General features: G+C 44.8%; 1 protein-coding gene across 1 annotated transcript in view; it reads left to right on the top strand.

The window, feature by feature from the left end:
- The window catches only part of xrra1 (X-ray radiation resistance associated 1), a 49,348-nt gene that overhangs the window by 26,435 nt on the left and 7,117 nt on the right, over window positions 1-15,796 (top strand). Inside the window, exons 7-9 of the mRNA XM_041199715.1 lie at window positions 1,750-1,847; window positions 3,347-3,492; window positions 5,775-5,879. Coding sequence (XP_041055649.1) covers window positions 1,750-1,847; window positions 3,347-3,492; window positions 5,775-5,879 — 349 coding nt within the window. The remainder of the gene's footprint in view (window positions 1-1,749; window positions 1,848-3,346; window positions 3,493-5,774; window positions 5,880-15,796) is intronic.

Here is a 15,796-nt window from a genome sequence, read left to right on the forward strand (position 1 = left end):
GACTTTCATTCATCACTACTCACTACAGGATAGTGTCCTAGGCCCAACCATCTTCAGCTCCTCCATCAAAGACCTTCCGTCATAAGGTTAGAAATGGGATTGTGCCCTGATGATTGGGGACCATTCACAATTCCTCAGATTCTGAAGCAGTCCATGCCCATGTGTAGCAAGACCTAGACAACATTCAGGCTTGGGCTGATAAATGTCAAGTAAAATTGCTGTCACACAAGTGCCATGTAATGACTATCTTTAACAAGAGAAAATCTAATCATCTCCCCTTAACGTTCAACGGCATTACCATCGCTGAATCCCCTTCCATCAACATTACCATTGACCATAAACTTAAATGGACCAGCCATATAAATGTGGCTGCAAGAGCAAGGCAGAGGTTGGGAATTCTGCGGCGAGTAACTCAACACCTGACTCCTCAAAGTCTTTCCACCATTTATAAGGCATACATAAGGAGTGTGATAGAATATTCTCCTTGTCTGGATGAGCGCAGCTCCAACAACACTCAAGAAATTCAACAGCATCCAGGACAAACCATCCTGCTTGATTGGTGCCCATTCACCACCTTAAACATTAACACCCTCCACCACCAACACACAGTGGCAGTAATATGTACTGCCTAGAAGATGTACTGCAGCAACTCACCAAGGCTGCTTTGACAGTAGCTTCCAAAACTGCAATTTCTACCACCTGGAAGGACAAATACTCCTAGGTGTCTCTGTTCCTGTACCGCATTTAGAGTTCTATCCTTTATTTTATATTGCCTCTCCTCATTCTTCCAACCAAAATATATGACTTCATGCTTCTCTGCATTAAATTTTATTTGCCATGTGTTCACTTGTTATACCAGCTTGTCTAACTTCTCTTGAAGTATACCACTATCCTCCTCACAATTCACAATACTTTCAAGCTTCGTGTCATCTGCAAATTTTGAAATTGTGCCCAGCACATATCAAGAAAAGCAGTGGTCCTAGTACCAAACCCCAGGGATCTCCATTGTATACGTTCCTCTAGTCTGAAAAACAGCCATTCACTATTACTCCTGTTTCTGTTACTCAGCCAACTTAGTATCCATGCTGCTACTGTCCCTCTTATTTCGTGGGTTTCAACATTGCTGGCAAATCTATTATGTAGCATTTTATCAAAGATTTTTGAAAGTCCATGTATACTACATCAACAGCATTATTTTCATCAATTCTATTACCTCATTTGAAAAACTCAATCAGTTAGTTGCTTGGTATTTTATACTGCATGAGAAAAGCGTGCTGATTGGTTGGCAAGTTGGTTGTGATTGGTCGAGGTGTTGCCATGGAAATGCACCAAGGAACTGTTGCCCCATGCTTTTGTTTAATTCAAAAAAGGCACAACATCTGGACACGTTCCTTTTTCTTGCAGAGGACAGGTCCCTGCAAATGCTTAAATCATTGTTCCCTTTGAAATTTAACATTCTTGTGTCTGTCCTAATAAGCACAAGATGAAAAGCTTCGACAGCAAAAGCTTTTTTCAGCAACACTCAGTCAAGTTAGTTAAATACGACTTGCCCTTAACAATTCCATGCTGGCTTTCCTTAATTAATCCACACTTGTCCAAGTGACTGTTAATTTTGTCAGAGAAGTTAAATTGACAAGCTTTCATTCATTCCACACTATTACTGCAAATTTAGTTTGCCCAGTCTACAGGATGAATAAAATCCCTCATGTGCTGCACATGTATAATCACTTTATTCTGTGTTGCTTTTAGAACCATTTAGATTGTTTCCAGCTATCCGAGAACTGGATCTTAGCGTCAATGGGCTGAAGAATCTGCAGCTAACTGTACACGATTTCCCCCACTTGGAGGTAAGACCTCCCTGATAGACCAAACATAACATGCTCACTGAACATACAGTAAAAGGGTCATCAGATGCAACTCTAGGGCCAAGTGACAATGGGAATTCTTCTAGTTTCCTCCTATGCAAACCTATCAGCCCACCTGTTCAGGGCAGCAGTGCAACTAGTTTCCTTATTCTTGTTATGATTTCATTAGAGATTGTTAACATTTTAAAGAAAAATGTGAACTTCCAGTTATTAGCTGAAAGGATGACAGGTCGAAATTTCACATTTTGAAAACAGATTTTTAATCGTATCAAACGACTAAAGAACACTTAACCGAACACCATTTTCTTAATTTTTATTCATTCATGAGATGTGGGTATCACAAGCTAGGCCAGCATTTATTGCCCATCCTTAGTTGCTCTTGAGAAACTGGTGGTGAGCTGCCTTCTTGAACCGCTGCAGTCCATGTGGTGTAGGTACACCCACAGTGCTGTTAGGGAGGGTGTTCCAGGATTTTGACCCAGTGACAGTGAAGGAACGGCGATATATTTCCAAGTCAGGACGGTGAGTGGCTTGGAGGGGAACTTCCAGGCCGTGGTGTTCCCATGTGGCTGCTGCCCTTTTTAGCAAACAGTCCACTGTTGCTTCCAGCCTCCAAAGGGATTGCTTCCTTTTCACTTTCCCAGCATAATACCAGAACTATCTCTCACTGTGAGGGTTATACAATAGATTTCTTCCTGTAGCTCCAGGCTAGGCAAATCTTCCAGCCTCTTTTCCTCTCATGAACTCAGTCTTCAAACTCTGAGTGTGAGCTCTCACTCGCGTTCTGCGTGGTTAACGATAGAGTCAGTATTTTCTCAGCTAGAGGTGCACACCTGGCTAATTCTATCTATTCCTTGCTCTCTATCTCTTAGCTGGCGTCAAACCACCCAAGACCAAAACTGCAGTTGTCTTCTGCCCATGATATTTCTGGGTTTATAGTGAAGCCTGTAACCTGATCTCAAAACGGTTTCCTTTATCCTCTTCTCCGTGGCAACAAGAAATACATCAGTCTTGTATCTAACTAGAAATGTTAATCAGTTACCTTTGATCTCAACTGCCTTTCATCTTAGAAGGGATAGTTTACTGTACAACTGTTAGATTATAACTGTTACAACCAGATACTTATAACACCTTTCTGGTACTCTGGGAAACTTACAATCTACTGATTGTAGACCAAGAAACAGCTGTGATTGTCCCCAAGTGTAAAAACCTGGCACCTCCCTCTCAATAAAACAATCTGAATTTTCCTTTGATGTTTAACAATTAAACTATGGAGGCTTATTGTCAGAAGATGCCAGCCCATGTCACATGAGCCCTTTCATTTATCCTAAATTTAAAGATACAGTCTCAAATTATAAAACTCATATAAAACAAAAGATATGGCTCTGAAACATTATAATCCTAGAAAGTTCACAATCTGCTGATTGTCTATTCTTCTCTAGTTTGTTTGCAAACTTCAAATTTGTGCTCACATGTTTCAGGTGCTGAATCTGTCCTACAACAAACTGTCTGACATGGATATTCTGGCACTGGGGATTCTTCCTCAACTCAAAATCCTCCACCTGACTGGCAATGATCTGAACTCACTTCCCCCCGATATGATGATGTCCTATGATCCCTTGGATCGGTATGTTTCCAGGGAAAGGTTAAGGGCAGGGTGTGGAATCTAATGGAAGTGTTCAAATTATGAAGGGTTTTGGGAGAGAAAATAAGGAGAAACAGTGAAAATTACTAACATGGTCTGATGTAGGCACAGTTCACTGAGGATTTGTGTTATGGCACAGCTGATGGTAAATGCTGAGTTGTTCAGATTCCAAAGGGAAACTTGAAACAACTGCCATAACTTGTTTTGCAATTTGTATACATTTTGAGATGCGCGCCCTGAATTCGGTAGTGATAAGGCTACCAAGGTTTTACAAAGCTGGATTAAACATTTATTAATAGAAATGATTTTACATACATACATAGATCTACAAATTACTACTATGATAACTTCTAAATCCCCTACTCAATCTAAGCCCCAGTTACACTTTCGTTAAGGCAACTGTAAGACACATAGATTTTAAAAGACCCATGCAAAGAAACATGGTACTCTGAACAAACCGACTTCTAAGTGAGTTTTCTTAACTTCAGTCCTTTGAAGACAGCAGCTTGTGGCATAGATGTTGAAGGCTTTTCACACACTTGTAAAATCTTAAAAATGCCTTCCTTTACACACAGCCCTTGCTCCTTCTTTATACATATCTTTCTCTGTGAATGCAAATACCCATTGTTTCACTATGTCTTTGGACTTTATCTCCCTGATAATAAAACCCTCTCATAGCACTAAGTTTTACCAGTAATCTTTGGGAAAAATAAACACACAGTTTCTAAACTTCACCTGGCTAGGTGACACATTTCACCCCTCTTTTGAAAACAATCTAGTCTGGTTTATTTCAAAATGCAAATGATGTTCCCTTCACACCTATGTTTCTAAGCATCCCCATGTTTATCTAATTAACATTTCAAACCTAACCTCTCTTCTTAGATCAAAGCACCCCAACTAGCTGCTTCTAATTCAATTAAATCACACACAGACACACACACACACACACACACACACGCACATTCCACTATTATCAATTTTACAATAAATTCCAATAATATTATGAGAATTGTTATATATTGTTATAAGGGCAGTGGATGTTATATACATGGATTTCAGTAAGGCCTTTGACAAGGTCCCTCATGGCAGACTGGTACAGAAGGTAAAGTCGCACGGGATCAGAGGTGAGCTGGCAAGATGGATACAGAATTGGCTTGGTCATAGAAGACAGAGGGTAGCAGTGGAAGGGTACTTTTCTGAATGGAGAGCTGTGACTAGTGGAGTTCCGCAGGGATCAGTGCTGGGACCTTTACTGTTTGTAGTATACATAAATGATTTGGAGGAAAATGTAACTGGGCTAATTAGTAAGTTTGCAGACGACACTAAGGTAGGAGGAGTTGCAGATAGTGAAGAGGATTGTTAAAGGATACAACGGGATATAGATCAGTTGGAGACTTGGGCGGAGAAATGGCAGATGGAGTTTAATCCGGACAAATGCGAGGTAATGCATTTTGGAAGGTCTAATACAGGCAGGAATTATGCAGTAAATGGCAGAACCCTTAAATGCATTGACGGGCAGAGGGATCTGGGTGTACAGGTCCACAGGTCACTGAAACTGACAATGCAGGTGGATAAGGTAACCAGGAAGGCATATGGCATGCTTGCCTTCATCGGCAGGGGTACTGAGTATAAAAGCTGGGAAGTCATGCTGCAGCTGTATAGAACCTTGGTTAGACCATATTTGGAATATTGTGTGCAATTCTGGTCGCCACATTACCAGTAGGATATGGAGGTGTTGGAGAGTGTGCAGAGGAGGTTTACCAGGATGCTGCCTGGCCTGGAGGTTATTAGCTATGAGGAGAGGTTGGAGAAACTCGGATTGCTCTCAGTAGAGCGACGGAGATTGAGGGGCGACTTGATAGAAGTTTACAAAATTATGAGTGGCATGGACAGAATAAATAGTCAGAAGCTTTTTCCCAGGGTGGAAGAGTCAATTACATAGATTTAAGGTGAGAGGAGAAAACTATAGAGGAGATGTGCGGGGCAAGTTTTTTACGCAGAGGGTAGTGAGTGTCTGGAATTCGCTGCCAGAGGAGGTAGTGGAAGCAGGTACGATAGTGGTGTTTAAGAGGCAGCTTGACAAATACATGAATTGGATGGGAATAGAGAGAAACGGACCCTGGAAGTGCAAACTGTTTTAGTTGACGGCAATATGATCGGCGTAGGCTTGGAGGGCTGAAGGGCCTGTTCCTGTGCTGTACTTTTCTTTGTTCTTTGTATATATACTTGACATTTCTTATCACCATATGTGTGTGTGTGTGTAGGTTGGAAGACCCTTTGCCGAGGTTTACTGCACTCGAGGTTCTTATGCTGGATGATAACAGATTATCTGACCCCTGTGTGTTTTCAAGCCTGGCCAATCTTCAGAGGTAAGGAGCATTGTTGCATTGGCTGTTGGTAGCCAGGCACCTTCTTTTTATGTTTCAGTGATATACTTCCCATAAACATGAGTCCCTTAATGGTGGAGTATAGGGAGCAGACATTAGTCACAGCATGGACAATTGACCTATGCCAGACAAGAGAGTAGCTTTTCGGTTTTCCTGGGTGGGATTTAATATCCCCCAAGCCCACTCCCACCACAGAGGTGGGTTTGGAGGTGGGGGATTGGGTATGAGATTGCAGGGTGAATATTCCGCCACCCTCCAATTAAGTCCGGGGCGAGAAATCTCAAGGATAGCCATCCCTCCCGGAGGCAACTGAAGTCCTTACGTGGCCACTTAAAAACCACATGAGGCAGAAACTTTTGGTCGGCGGGTGGGCGTGCGCTCGAGCGTGAAATGATGCACATTGATGTCAGCCAAGTGTGCCGACGTCGACACACAGTCGCTCAATAGTTCGGTCAGCAGGCGCGTGCCAGACCCAGCAGCTCGCCCGCCCACAATTCGAAGGCCTGTTAAGGCCATTAAATAGTCAATTAAATTAATTTTTTCGTTGCCCGTCCAACCTAATGGTTGGCGGGCAGCCGAAAAGGCCAAGTGGTCTTTGCATTTTTTTGGAAACCTCATTCACGGGCTGGATGAGGTTTCCAAAAGCAAATAATAATAAAATAAATGTTTTAAAATTTAATTAATAACATGTTCCCTGCTCATGTGACAGAGCCACACGAGGGGACATGTTTCATTACATTTTTATTTTTAAAATTAATTTTTAAAATATCTCTTCATCTCTCTGAGGCAGCTCCATGCCTCAGGGAAATTATGCAGCGCTCACTCACTCGCGCGCATGTGCAAAGTTCACACTCGGTCCACTTGCCCTCCTCTCCCTGCCCGCACTGGCAGTGCTCCCGCTTGCGTTTCATGCTGGGCAGGCCATAATTGGCCTCGCAAGAAATTGCGATGCAGTGCCGATTGCCGGCAGTGGTTGGCTTCCCACCCCCCGCCAAGGGCAAAACTCTGCCCATAAATTGAGCAAATGTTCCTTTAAATTTCTGAAGATCCCTTTCCATATATCATTGAACCACCTACCTCATTCCTCTTACTAGAAATAAAGAGCATCACTCCAAAGAAAAGTGATGAACATGTTCCAAAGGAATAGCTGCTATGGGAGAAATAAGAAGGAAAAAGAAAGAGTGCAAGAGAGAGAGAGAGACTTTGATAGGAACGTGTTATGATCCCAGACCAGAAACTGAGTTTTTGGTATGATCCAGTTAGGGACCAAGAACATTTTGTTTAAACTAGACAAAGTTTGAGATTTAAGTCACGTGCCAAGCGAATAAAGCCACAAGATTCAAAGGGTTTTGAACAAACAGAAGTAAACTTTACTCTATAAAGTCAAAAAGATCAAACAACGTACAATATCTATCTTATACTCTAACATTCAGTGTTAATATGAGGTACATGTGAACTAAGAGGCAAATTGTGGCCAACCACTCCACAATATACAATAAATAGCAAATGCGACCAAGACAGATCCCACGGATTTCTCAGCAACCCACCCAGATGTCAGTAAACACTGTGAGTCAACCACACTAATTGATTCTGTCTTCCTCACGAGGTACTCCAAGCTTTTCACTTCCAAAGATCAAGCCTCTGAATTCCCTCAAAGCCGCTCCAACTTGAACTGCTTCATTGATTGCATACCTCTCAGGATTTCCATCTTATCTGCTGAGACTCCATTCACCTGGATTTCCAAGTCTGCCCTCCCTTCGGGCGGGAGGCGGTGGCGGTGGTGTAATGATAATGTCACTGGACTAGTAATCCAGATTACTAGGGGACATGGGTTTCAATCCCACCATGGCAGCTGGTGGAAGTTAAATTCAGTAAATGAATCTGGATTGAAAAAAAAGCTAGTCTCGGTAATAGTGACCATGAAGCTATTGTCGATTGTTGTAAAAACCATCTGCTTCGCGAATGTCCTTTAGGGAGGGAAATCTGCCATCCTTACCTGGCCTGGCCTACGTGTGACTCCAGACCCACAGCAATGTGGTTGTCTCCTAAATGCCCTTTGCAATGTCCTAGCAAGCCTCTCAGTCATATCAAACTGCTACAAATTCTTCAAAAAGGGATGAAACCGGATGGATGACCTGGCATCAACCTAGGCACTGGAAATGACAACGCCAAATTCAGCTCTTTTTTAATTCATTTGTGGGATATGGACGTTGCAGGCTTGGCCATCATTAATTGTCCATCCCTAATTACCCTGTAGAAGGTGATGGAGAGATGCCTTCTTGAACCGCTGCAGTCCAGGTGGCATAGGTACACCCGCAGTTCTTACATGGAGGGAGTTCCAGGATTTTGACCCAGCGACAGTGGATGAATGGGGATATGTTTCCAAGTCAGAATGGTGAGTGGCTTAGAGGGGAACATGGTGGTGTTCCCATGTATCCGTTGCCTTTGTCCTTCTAGATGGTAGTGGTTGTGGGTTTGGAAGCTGCGGCCTTAGGAGCCTTGGTGAGTTCCAGCAGTGCATCTTGTAGATGGTACACACTGCTGCCACTGTGAATCAGTGGTGGAGTCAGTGAATGTTTGTGGACGGGGTGCCAATCAAGTGGGCTCCTTTGACCTGGATGGTGTCAAGCTTCTTGTTGGAGCTGCACTCATCCAGGCAAGTGGAGAGTTTTCCATCACATCCTGACTTGTGCCTTGTAGACGGTGGACAGGCTTTGGGGAGTCAGGAGGTGAGTTACTCGTTGCAGGATTCCTAGCCTCTGACCTGTTCTTGTGGCCACAGTGTTTATATGGGTCGTCCAGTTCAGTTTCTGCTCAATGGTAACCCCCAGGATGATAGTAGGGGATTTAGCAATGATAATGCTATTGAATGTCAAGGGGCGATGGGTAGATTCTCTCTTGTTGGAGATGGTCATTGCCTGACACTTGTATGGCGAGAATATTACTTGTCATTTGTCAGCCCAAGCATGGATGTTCAGGATCTGAGGAGTTGTGAATGGTGCTGAACATTATGAAATCATCAGCCAACATCCCCACTTCTGACCTTGGGCAGAATTTTGCTGTTGGCGAGCAGGGGGCAGGGCCCGCTCGCTGACGCATAAAATGACGTGGGCAGACGTCAGGCAGAACCCCCCGATGTCAACCTGGCCCATTTAAATTTTCAGGAAGGCGGGCCCGCAGCAAAATCAGCTCTGGGTCCGCCGACCTGTCAATGGCCAATTGAGGCCATTGACAGGATCAAATATGCAATTAAAGGACCTGCCCGTCCAACCTTAAGGTTGGCAGGCAGGCCAGGAGCCCCGGCGGGCAAGAGAGAAAACATGAAGACAAAAGCAAAAAACTGCGGATGCTGGAAATCCAAAACAAAAATAAAAATACCTGAAAAAACTCAGCAGGTCTGGCAGCATCTGCGGAGAGGAGCACAGTTAACGTTTTGAGTCCGTATGACTCTTCAACAGAACTAAGTAAAAATAGAAAAGACGTGAAATATAAGCTGGTTTAGGTGGGGGTGGGGGGGGTGGGTGGGGGGGTGTTGGCGGCGGGGGCTGTGGGACAGGTAGAGCTGGATAGAGGGCCAGTGATAGGTGGAGATAGTCACAGACAAAAAGACAAAGGGGTGTTGAAGGTGGTGATATTATCTAAGGAATGTGCTAATTAAGGGTAGAAAGCAGGACGAGCAAGGTACAGATAGCTCTAGTGGGGGTGGGGTGAAGGCAAGAGATCGAAATAGGCAAAAAGGTAGAGATAAATCAATGGACGGAAGTACATTTAAAAATAATGGAAATAGGTGGGAAAAGAAAAATCTATATAAGTTATTGGAAAGAAAAGGGATTGGAAAGGGGGTGGGGATGGAGGAGAGAGTTCATGATCTAACATCGTTGAACTCAATATTCAGTCCGGAAGGCTGTAAAGTGCCTAGTCGGAAGATGAGGTGCTGTTCCTCCAGTTTGCGTTGAGCTTCACTGGAACATTGCAGCAGGCCAAGGACGGACATGTGGGCAAGAGAGCAGGGTGGTGTGTTGAAATGGCAAGCGACAGCAGCAGGCTGAGGTTTCATGTAGGGTTTTAAAAAGTTTAATAAACTTATTATATAAATTATGAACATGTCCCACCTCATTTGACATTGTCACATGAGGGAGACATGTTCGGGAATTTTTTTTTTTTATTTTTCATATTTTTAAAAGTGTCAGTGATCTTCCTGAGGCAGCACTTAACCTCAGGGAGATGTGTGCTCTTTCGTGTGCATGCGTGAAAGAGCGCACTCTTGCTTTTGGGGAATCCCCCCCCCCCCACCCGCACAGGAAGTGCAGAGCGCTTCCCACCGGACGTCACTCTTGGTGGGCCTTAATTGGCCCGCCCATGTAAAATGGCGGCGGGGCCCGTTTCTCCGGTGGGGGGATTGGCACCCCACCCGCCGGAGATTGGGTCGGGCCCACCCGCCCGATAGGCAGAAAATTCTGCCCCTTATGATGGAAGGAAGGTCATTGCTGAAGCAGCTGAAGATGGTTGGGCCTAGGACACTACCCTGAGGAACTCCTGCAGTGATGCCCTGGAGCTGAGATGATTGACCTCCAACAACCACAGCCAGCTTCCTTTGTGTTAGATATGACTCCAACCAGTGGAGAGCTTTCCCCCTGATTTCAATTGACTCCAGTTTTGCTAGGGCTCCTTGATGTCACACTCTGTCAATTTCTGCCTTGAATTAGGAGCAGGAGTAGGCCACTCGGCCCCTCGAGCCTGCTGATGTTCATATGTCAAGAGCAGTCACTCTCACCTCACCTCTGGAGTGGAATTTTGTGGCCCCATCACAGCAGGGTCCAACGTCAATGTTAAAAACTTCCAGGGCAACTCCCACCTGACTGTATACCACTGTGTGCTACCTCTGGTGGGTCTGTCCTGCTGGTGTATCAGGACATACCCAGGGATATTGATGTTCATGGTGGTGTCTGGAGCATAGTCATACTCATGGAATCATACCTTACAGACAATGTCAGGCTGTTCCTTGGCTAGTCTGTGGGACAGCTCTCCCAATTTTGGCACAAGCCCGAAGAAGTTGAAGCAATGACCTTCCCTGCATCATAAGGTCAGTTGTGGGATGTTCGCTGAAGATTGTGCAATGTTCAGCATCATTCATGACTCCTCAGATAATGAAGCAGTCCGTGCCCATAAGTCGCAAGACCAAGAGAACATTTATGCTTGGGCTGATATGTGGCAAGTAGCATTCGCCAAGTGCCAGGCAATGACCATCTCCAACAAGAGAGAATCCAACTATCTCCCCTTGATGTTCAATGGTGTTAGCATTGTTGAATCCCCCACCATCAACATCCTGGGGGGTTACTATTGATGAGAAGCTGAACTGGACCAGCTATATAAATACTGTGGCTACAAGAGCAGGTCAAAGGCTGGGAATTCTGTGGAGAGTAACTTCGCCTCCTGACCCCCCCCAGAGCCTGTCCACCATCTACAAGGCACAAATAAGGACCGTGATGGAATACTGCCCACTGGCCTGGATGAGTGCAGCTCCAACAATACTCAAGCAGTTTGACATCATTAAGCACAAAGCAACCTGCTGACTGGCACCCCATCCACCACCTTCAGCATCCACTCTGTCCACCACTGACGCACAGTGCCAGCAGTATGTACCAACTACAAGATGCACTGCAGCAACAGACCAAGGGTCCTTTGACAGCACCTTCCAAACCCATGACCTCTGCCACCTAGAAGGACAAGGACAGCAGATGCGTGGGAGCATCACCATCTGCAAGTTATGTCCAAGCCACTCACCATCCTGACTTAAGAACATAAGAACAAAAGAAATAGGAGCAGGGATAGGCCATTTGGCCCCACCATTCAATAAGATCATGGCTGATCTGCCCCAGGCCTCAACTGCTCTTTCATGCCAGCTCCTCATAGCCCTGAACTCCCCAGTATTTTAAAAATCTATCTACCTTCTCTTTAAATGCTTTCAGTGATCTGGCCCCCACAACTCTCTGGGGTAGAGAATTCCAGACATTCACCACCCTCTGAGAGAAGAAGTTCCTTTGCATCTCAGTTTTAAATAAGTGTCCCCTTATTCTGTAACTATGTCCCCTAGTTTGAGATTCCCTCACTAGTGGAGACATCTTTTCAACATCCACCCAGTCAAGCCCCCTTAGAATCTCGTACATTTCAATAAGATCACCTCTCATTCTTCTAAACTCCAATGAATAAAGACCTAACCTGTTTAGCTGTTCTTGATAAGTCAACCCCCTTCATCCCAGGAAGCAGCCGAGTGAATCTCTTTTGAACTGCCTCCAATGCCAGTATATCCTTTCTTAAATACGGGGACCAAAACTGTACACAGTACTCCAGGTGCGGCCTCACCAACACCCTGTACAGTTGTAACAGGATTTCCCTATTTTTCAACTCCAACCCCCTAGCAATATAAGCCAAAATTCCATTTACCTTCTTAATTACTTGCTGCACCTGCATGCTAACTTTTTGTTTTTCATTACACAAGAACACCCAGGTTCCTCTGTGCTGCACTTTTTTGGAGTCTCTCTCCATTTAAATAATAGTCTGCCTTTTGATTCTTCCTACCAAAGTGCATGACCTCATACTTTCCTACATTAAACTCCATCTGCCAAGTTTTTGCCCACTCACTCAACCTGTCTATATCCCCCTGCAGATTCCTTATGTCCTCATCACAACATGCTCTCCCACTTATTTTTATATCATCAGCAAATTTGGATACATTACCCTCTGCCCCCTTCTCCAAGTCATTAATATAGATTGTAAATAATTGAGGCCCTAGGACTGATCCTTGTGGCACTCCACTAGTTACATCTTTCCAACCTGAAAAAGATCCATTAATCCCGACGCTCTGTCTTCTGTGTGTTAACTAATCCTCAATCCATGCTAATACATTACCTCCAATACCGTGAGCTCCTATCTTGCGCAATAACCTTTTATGTGGCGCCTTATCGAATGCCTTCTGGAAATCCAAACACACTACATCTACCGGTTCCCCTTTATCAACTCTGCTTGTTATATTCTCAAAGAACTCTAGCTAATTTGTCAAACATGATTTCCCTTTCGCAAAACCATGTTGACTCTGTTTGATTGTGTTAAGCTTTTCTAGATGTCCTGCTATTTCTTCCTTAGTAATGGACTTTAGCATTTTCCCAACGACAGATGTTAGGCTGACTGGCCTATAGCTTTTTGCCTCCCTCCTTTCTTGAACAGGAGCATCACAATAGTAGTTTTGCAATCTGCTGGAACCCTCCTGGAATCCAGTGAGTTCTAGAATATTTGACCAATGCCTCCACTATCTCTGCAGCCACTTCCTTTAAAAACCTTGGATGCAGGCCATCAGGTTCTGGCGACTTGTCTGCCTTTAGTCCCATTAGTTTGTCAAATACTCTGTCCTTCGTGATAGAGACTGTTTCAAGATCTTCCCTCCCATTAGCTCCTTGCTTATCTGATATAGTTAGGATGTTTATAGTTCCTCCACCGTGAAGACCAATGCAAAATATTGGTTTAAATTATCTGCCATTTCCCTGTTCCTCGTTATCAATTCTCCGATAACCAAGAGTGCCACGCTCACTTTAGCCACTCTCTTTTTATATACCCACAGAAGCTCTTGCTGTTTGTTTTTATATTTCTTACCAATTTACTTTCATAATCAATTTTCTTCCTCTAAATTAACTTCTTAGTCATTCGCTGCTGGTTCCTAAAAAATTCCCAATCCTCTGGCCGACCACTAGATTTCACCACTTTGTATGCCTTAGTTTTTGATTAGATGTTCTCCTTGACCACCTTTGTTAACCATGGGTGATTCATCCTTCACATTGAGTCCTTCTTTTTGACCAGGATAATTTTTTGAAAATTAATTCAAGGGATGTGGGCTTCACTGGCTGGGCCAGCATTTATTGCCGTCCCTAATTGCCCTTGAGAAGATGGTAGTGAGCTGCCGCCTTGAACCGCTGCACTTCATGTGGTGTGGGTACACGCACAGTGCTGTTAGGGAGTTCCAGGATTTTGACCCAGCAACAGTGAAGGAACAGCCATATATTCCCAAGTCAGGATGGTGAGTGACTTCACAGAATCACACAATGCAGAAGAGGCCCTTCAGCCCATCGAGTCTGCACCGACACGGGAGAAACACCTGACCTACCTACCTAATCCCATTTACCAGCACTTGGCCCATAGCCTTGAATGTTATGACGTGCCAAGTGCTCATCCAGGTACTTTTTAAAGGATGTGAGGCAACCCGCCTCCACCACCCTCCCAGGCAGTACATTCCAGACCGTCACCAACTTCTGGGTAAAAAGGTTTTTCCTCACATCCCCCCCTAAACCTCATGCCCATCACCTTGAACTTCTGCCCCCTTGTGACTGACCCTTCAACTAAGGGGAACAGCTGCTCCCTATCCACCCTGTCCATGCCCCTCATAATCTTGTACACCTCGATCAGGTCACCCCTCAGTCTTCTCTGCTCCAACGAAAACAACCCAAGTCTATCCAACCTCTCTTCATAACTTAAATATTTCATCCCAGGCAACATCCTGGTGAATCTCCTCTCCACCCCCTCCAGTGCAATCACATCCTTCTTATAATGTGACGACCAGAACTGCACACAGTACTCCAGCTGTGGCCTCACTTCATTTTGACACTTCATTTTTAGGTATGCCTGGTGCTGCTCCTGGCATGCCCTCCTGCACTCTCCATTGAACCAGGGTTGATCCCCTGGCTTGATGGTAATGGTAGAGTGGGGGATGGTAGAGCCGGGCCATGAGGTTACAGATTGTGCTCGCATACAATTCTGCTGCTGCCGATGGCCCACAGCGCCTCATGGATGCCCAATCTTGAGTTGCCAGATCTGTTCAAAACCTATCCCATTTAGCACGGTGGTAGTGCCACACAACATGATGGAGGGTATCCTCAATGCGAAGCCGGGACTTGGTCTCCACAACGACTGTGCAATGGTAACTCCTACTGATACTTTCACGGACCGATACATCTGCGGCAGGCAGGTTGGTGAGGAAGAGGTCAAGTATGTTCTTCCCTCTTGTTGGTTCCTTCACTACCTGCCGCTGACCCAGCCTAGCACCTATGTCCTTTGGGACTCAGCCAGCTCGGACAGTAGTGGTGCTACCGAGCCACTCTTGGTGGTGGACATTGAAGTCCCCCACCCAGAGTACATCCTGCGCCCTTGCCACCCTCAGTGCTTCCTCCAAGTAGTGTTCAACATGGAGGAGCACTGATTCATCAGCTGGGGGAGGGCGGTATGTGGTATTCAGCCCATTTTGACCCCTGCCATGAGACTTCATGGGGTCCAGAGTCAATGTTGAGGACTCCCAGGGCAACTCTCTCCTGATTGTATTCCACTATACCACCACCTCTTCTGGGCCTGTCCTGCTGGTGGGACAGAACATACCCAGAAATGATGATGATGCTGTATGGGACATTATCTGTAAGGTATGATTCCATGAGAATGACTATGTCTGGCTGTTGCTTCACTAGTCTGTGATACAGCTCTCCCGATTTTGGCACTTGCCCCCAAACCCTAGGACTTTAAGCTCCATGTACCTCCATGATGACATACCCTTCCAGGGCTCATTGAATGCTTTTAAATTAATTGTTTCTTTGACTCCCAAAACAAAACAACTCTCTGGGCTGCATTTCTTTGCAAGCAGCGTTGACACCTCGTCTCCAATTCTCCAGCTAAGTTAGCCTATCTTGCAATTTTATGACCTTACCTTTCTACTATTAAACCCTTAGGTCAACATGGCTCCAACCTTTTAAGTGTAATAATCTTCAAGCTGCTTTCGTTGCATTTATCCCATTTCCTGCAGCTGAAGTTTAATCTTCCCAGAACTTAAAATTATCTCTAAAATATTACAATGAAATATGAACTAG

Source organism: Carcharodon carcharias, chromosome 11, assembly GCF_017639515.1.
Source record: "Carcharodon carcharias isolate sCarCar2 chromosome 11, sCarCar2.pri, whole genome shotgun sequence".
Taxonomy (NCBI): domain Eukaryota; kingdom Metazoa; phylum Chordata; class Chondrichthyes; order Lamniformes; family Lamnidae; genus Carcharodon; species Carcharodon carcharias.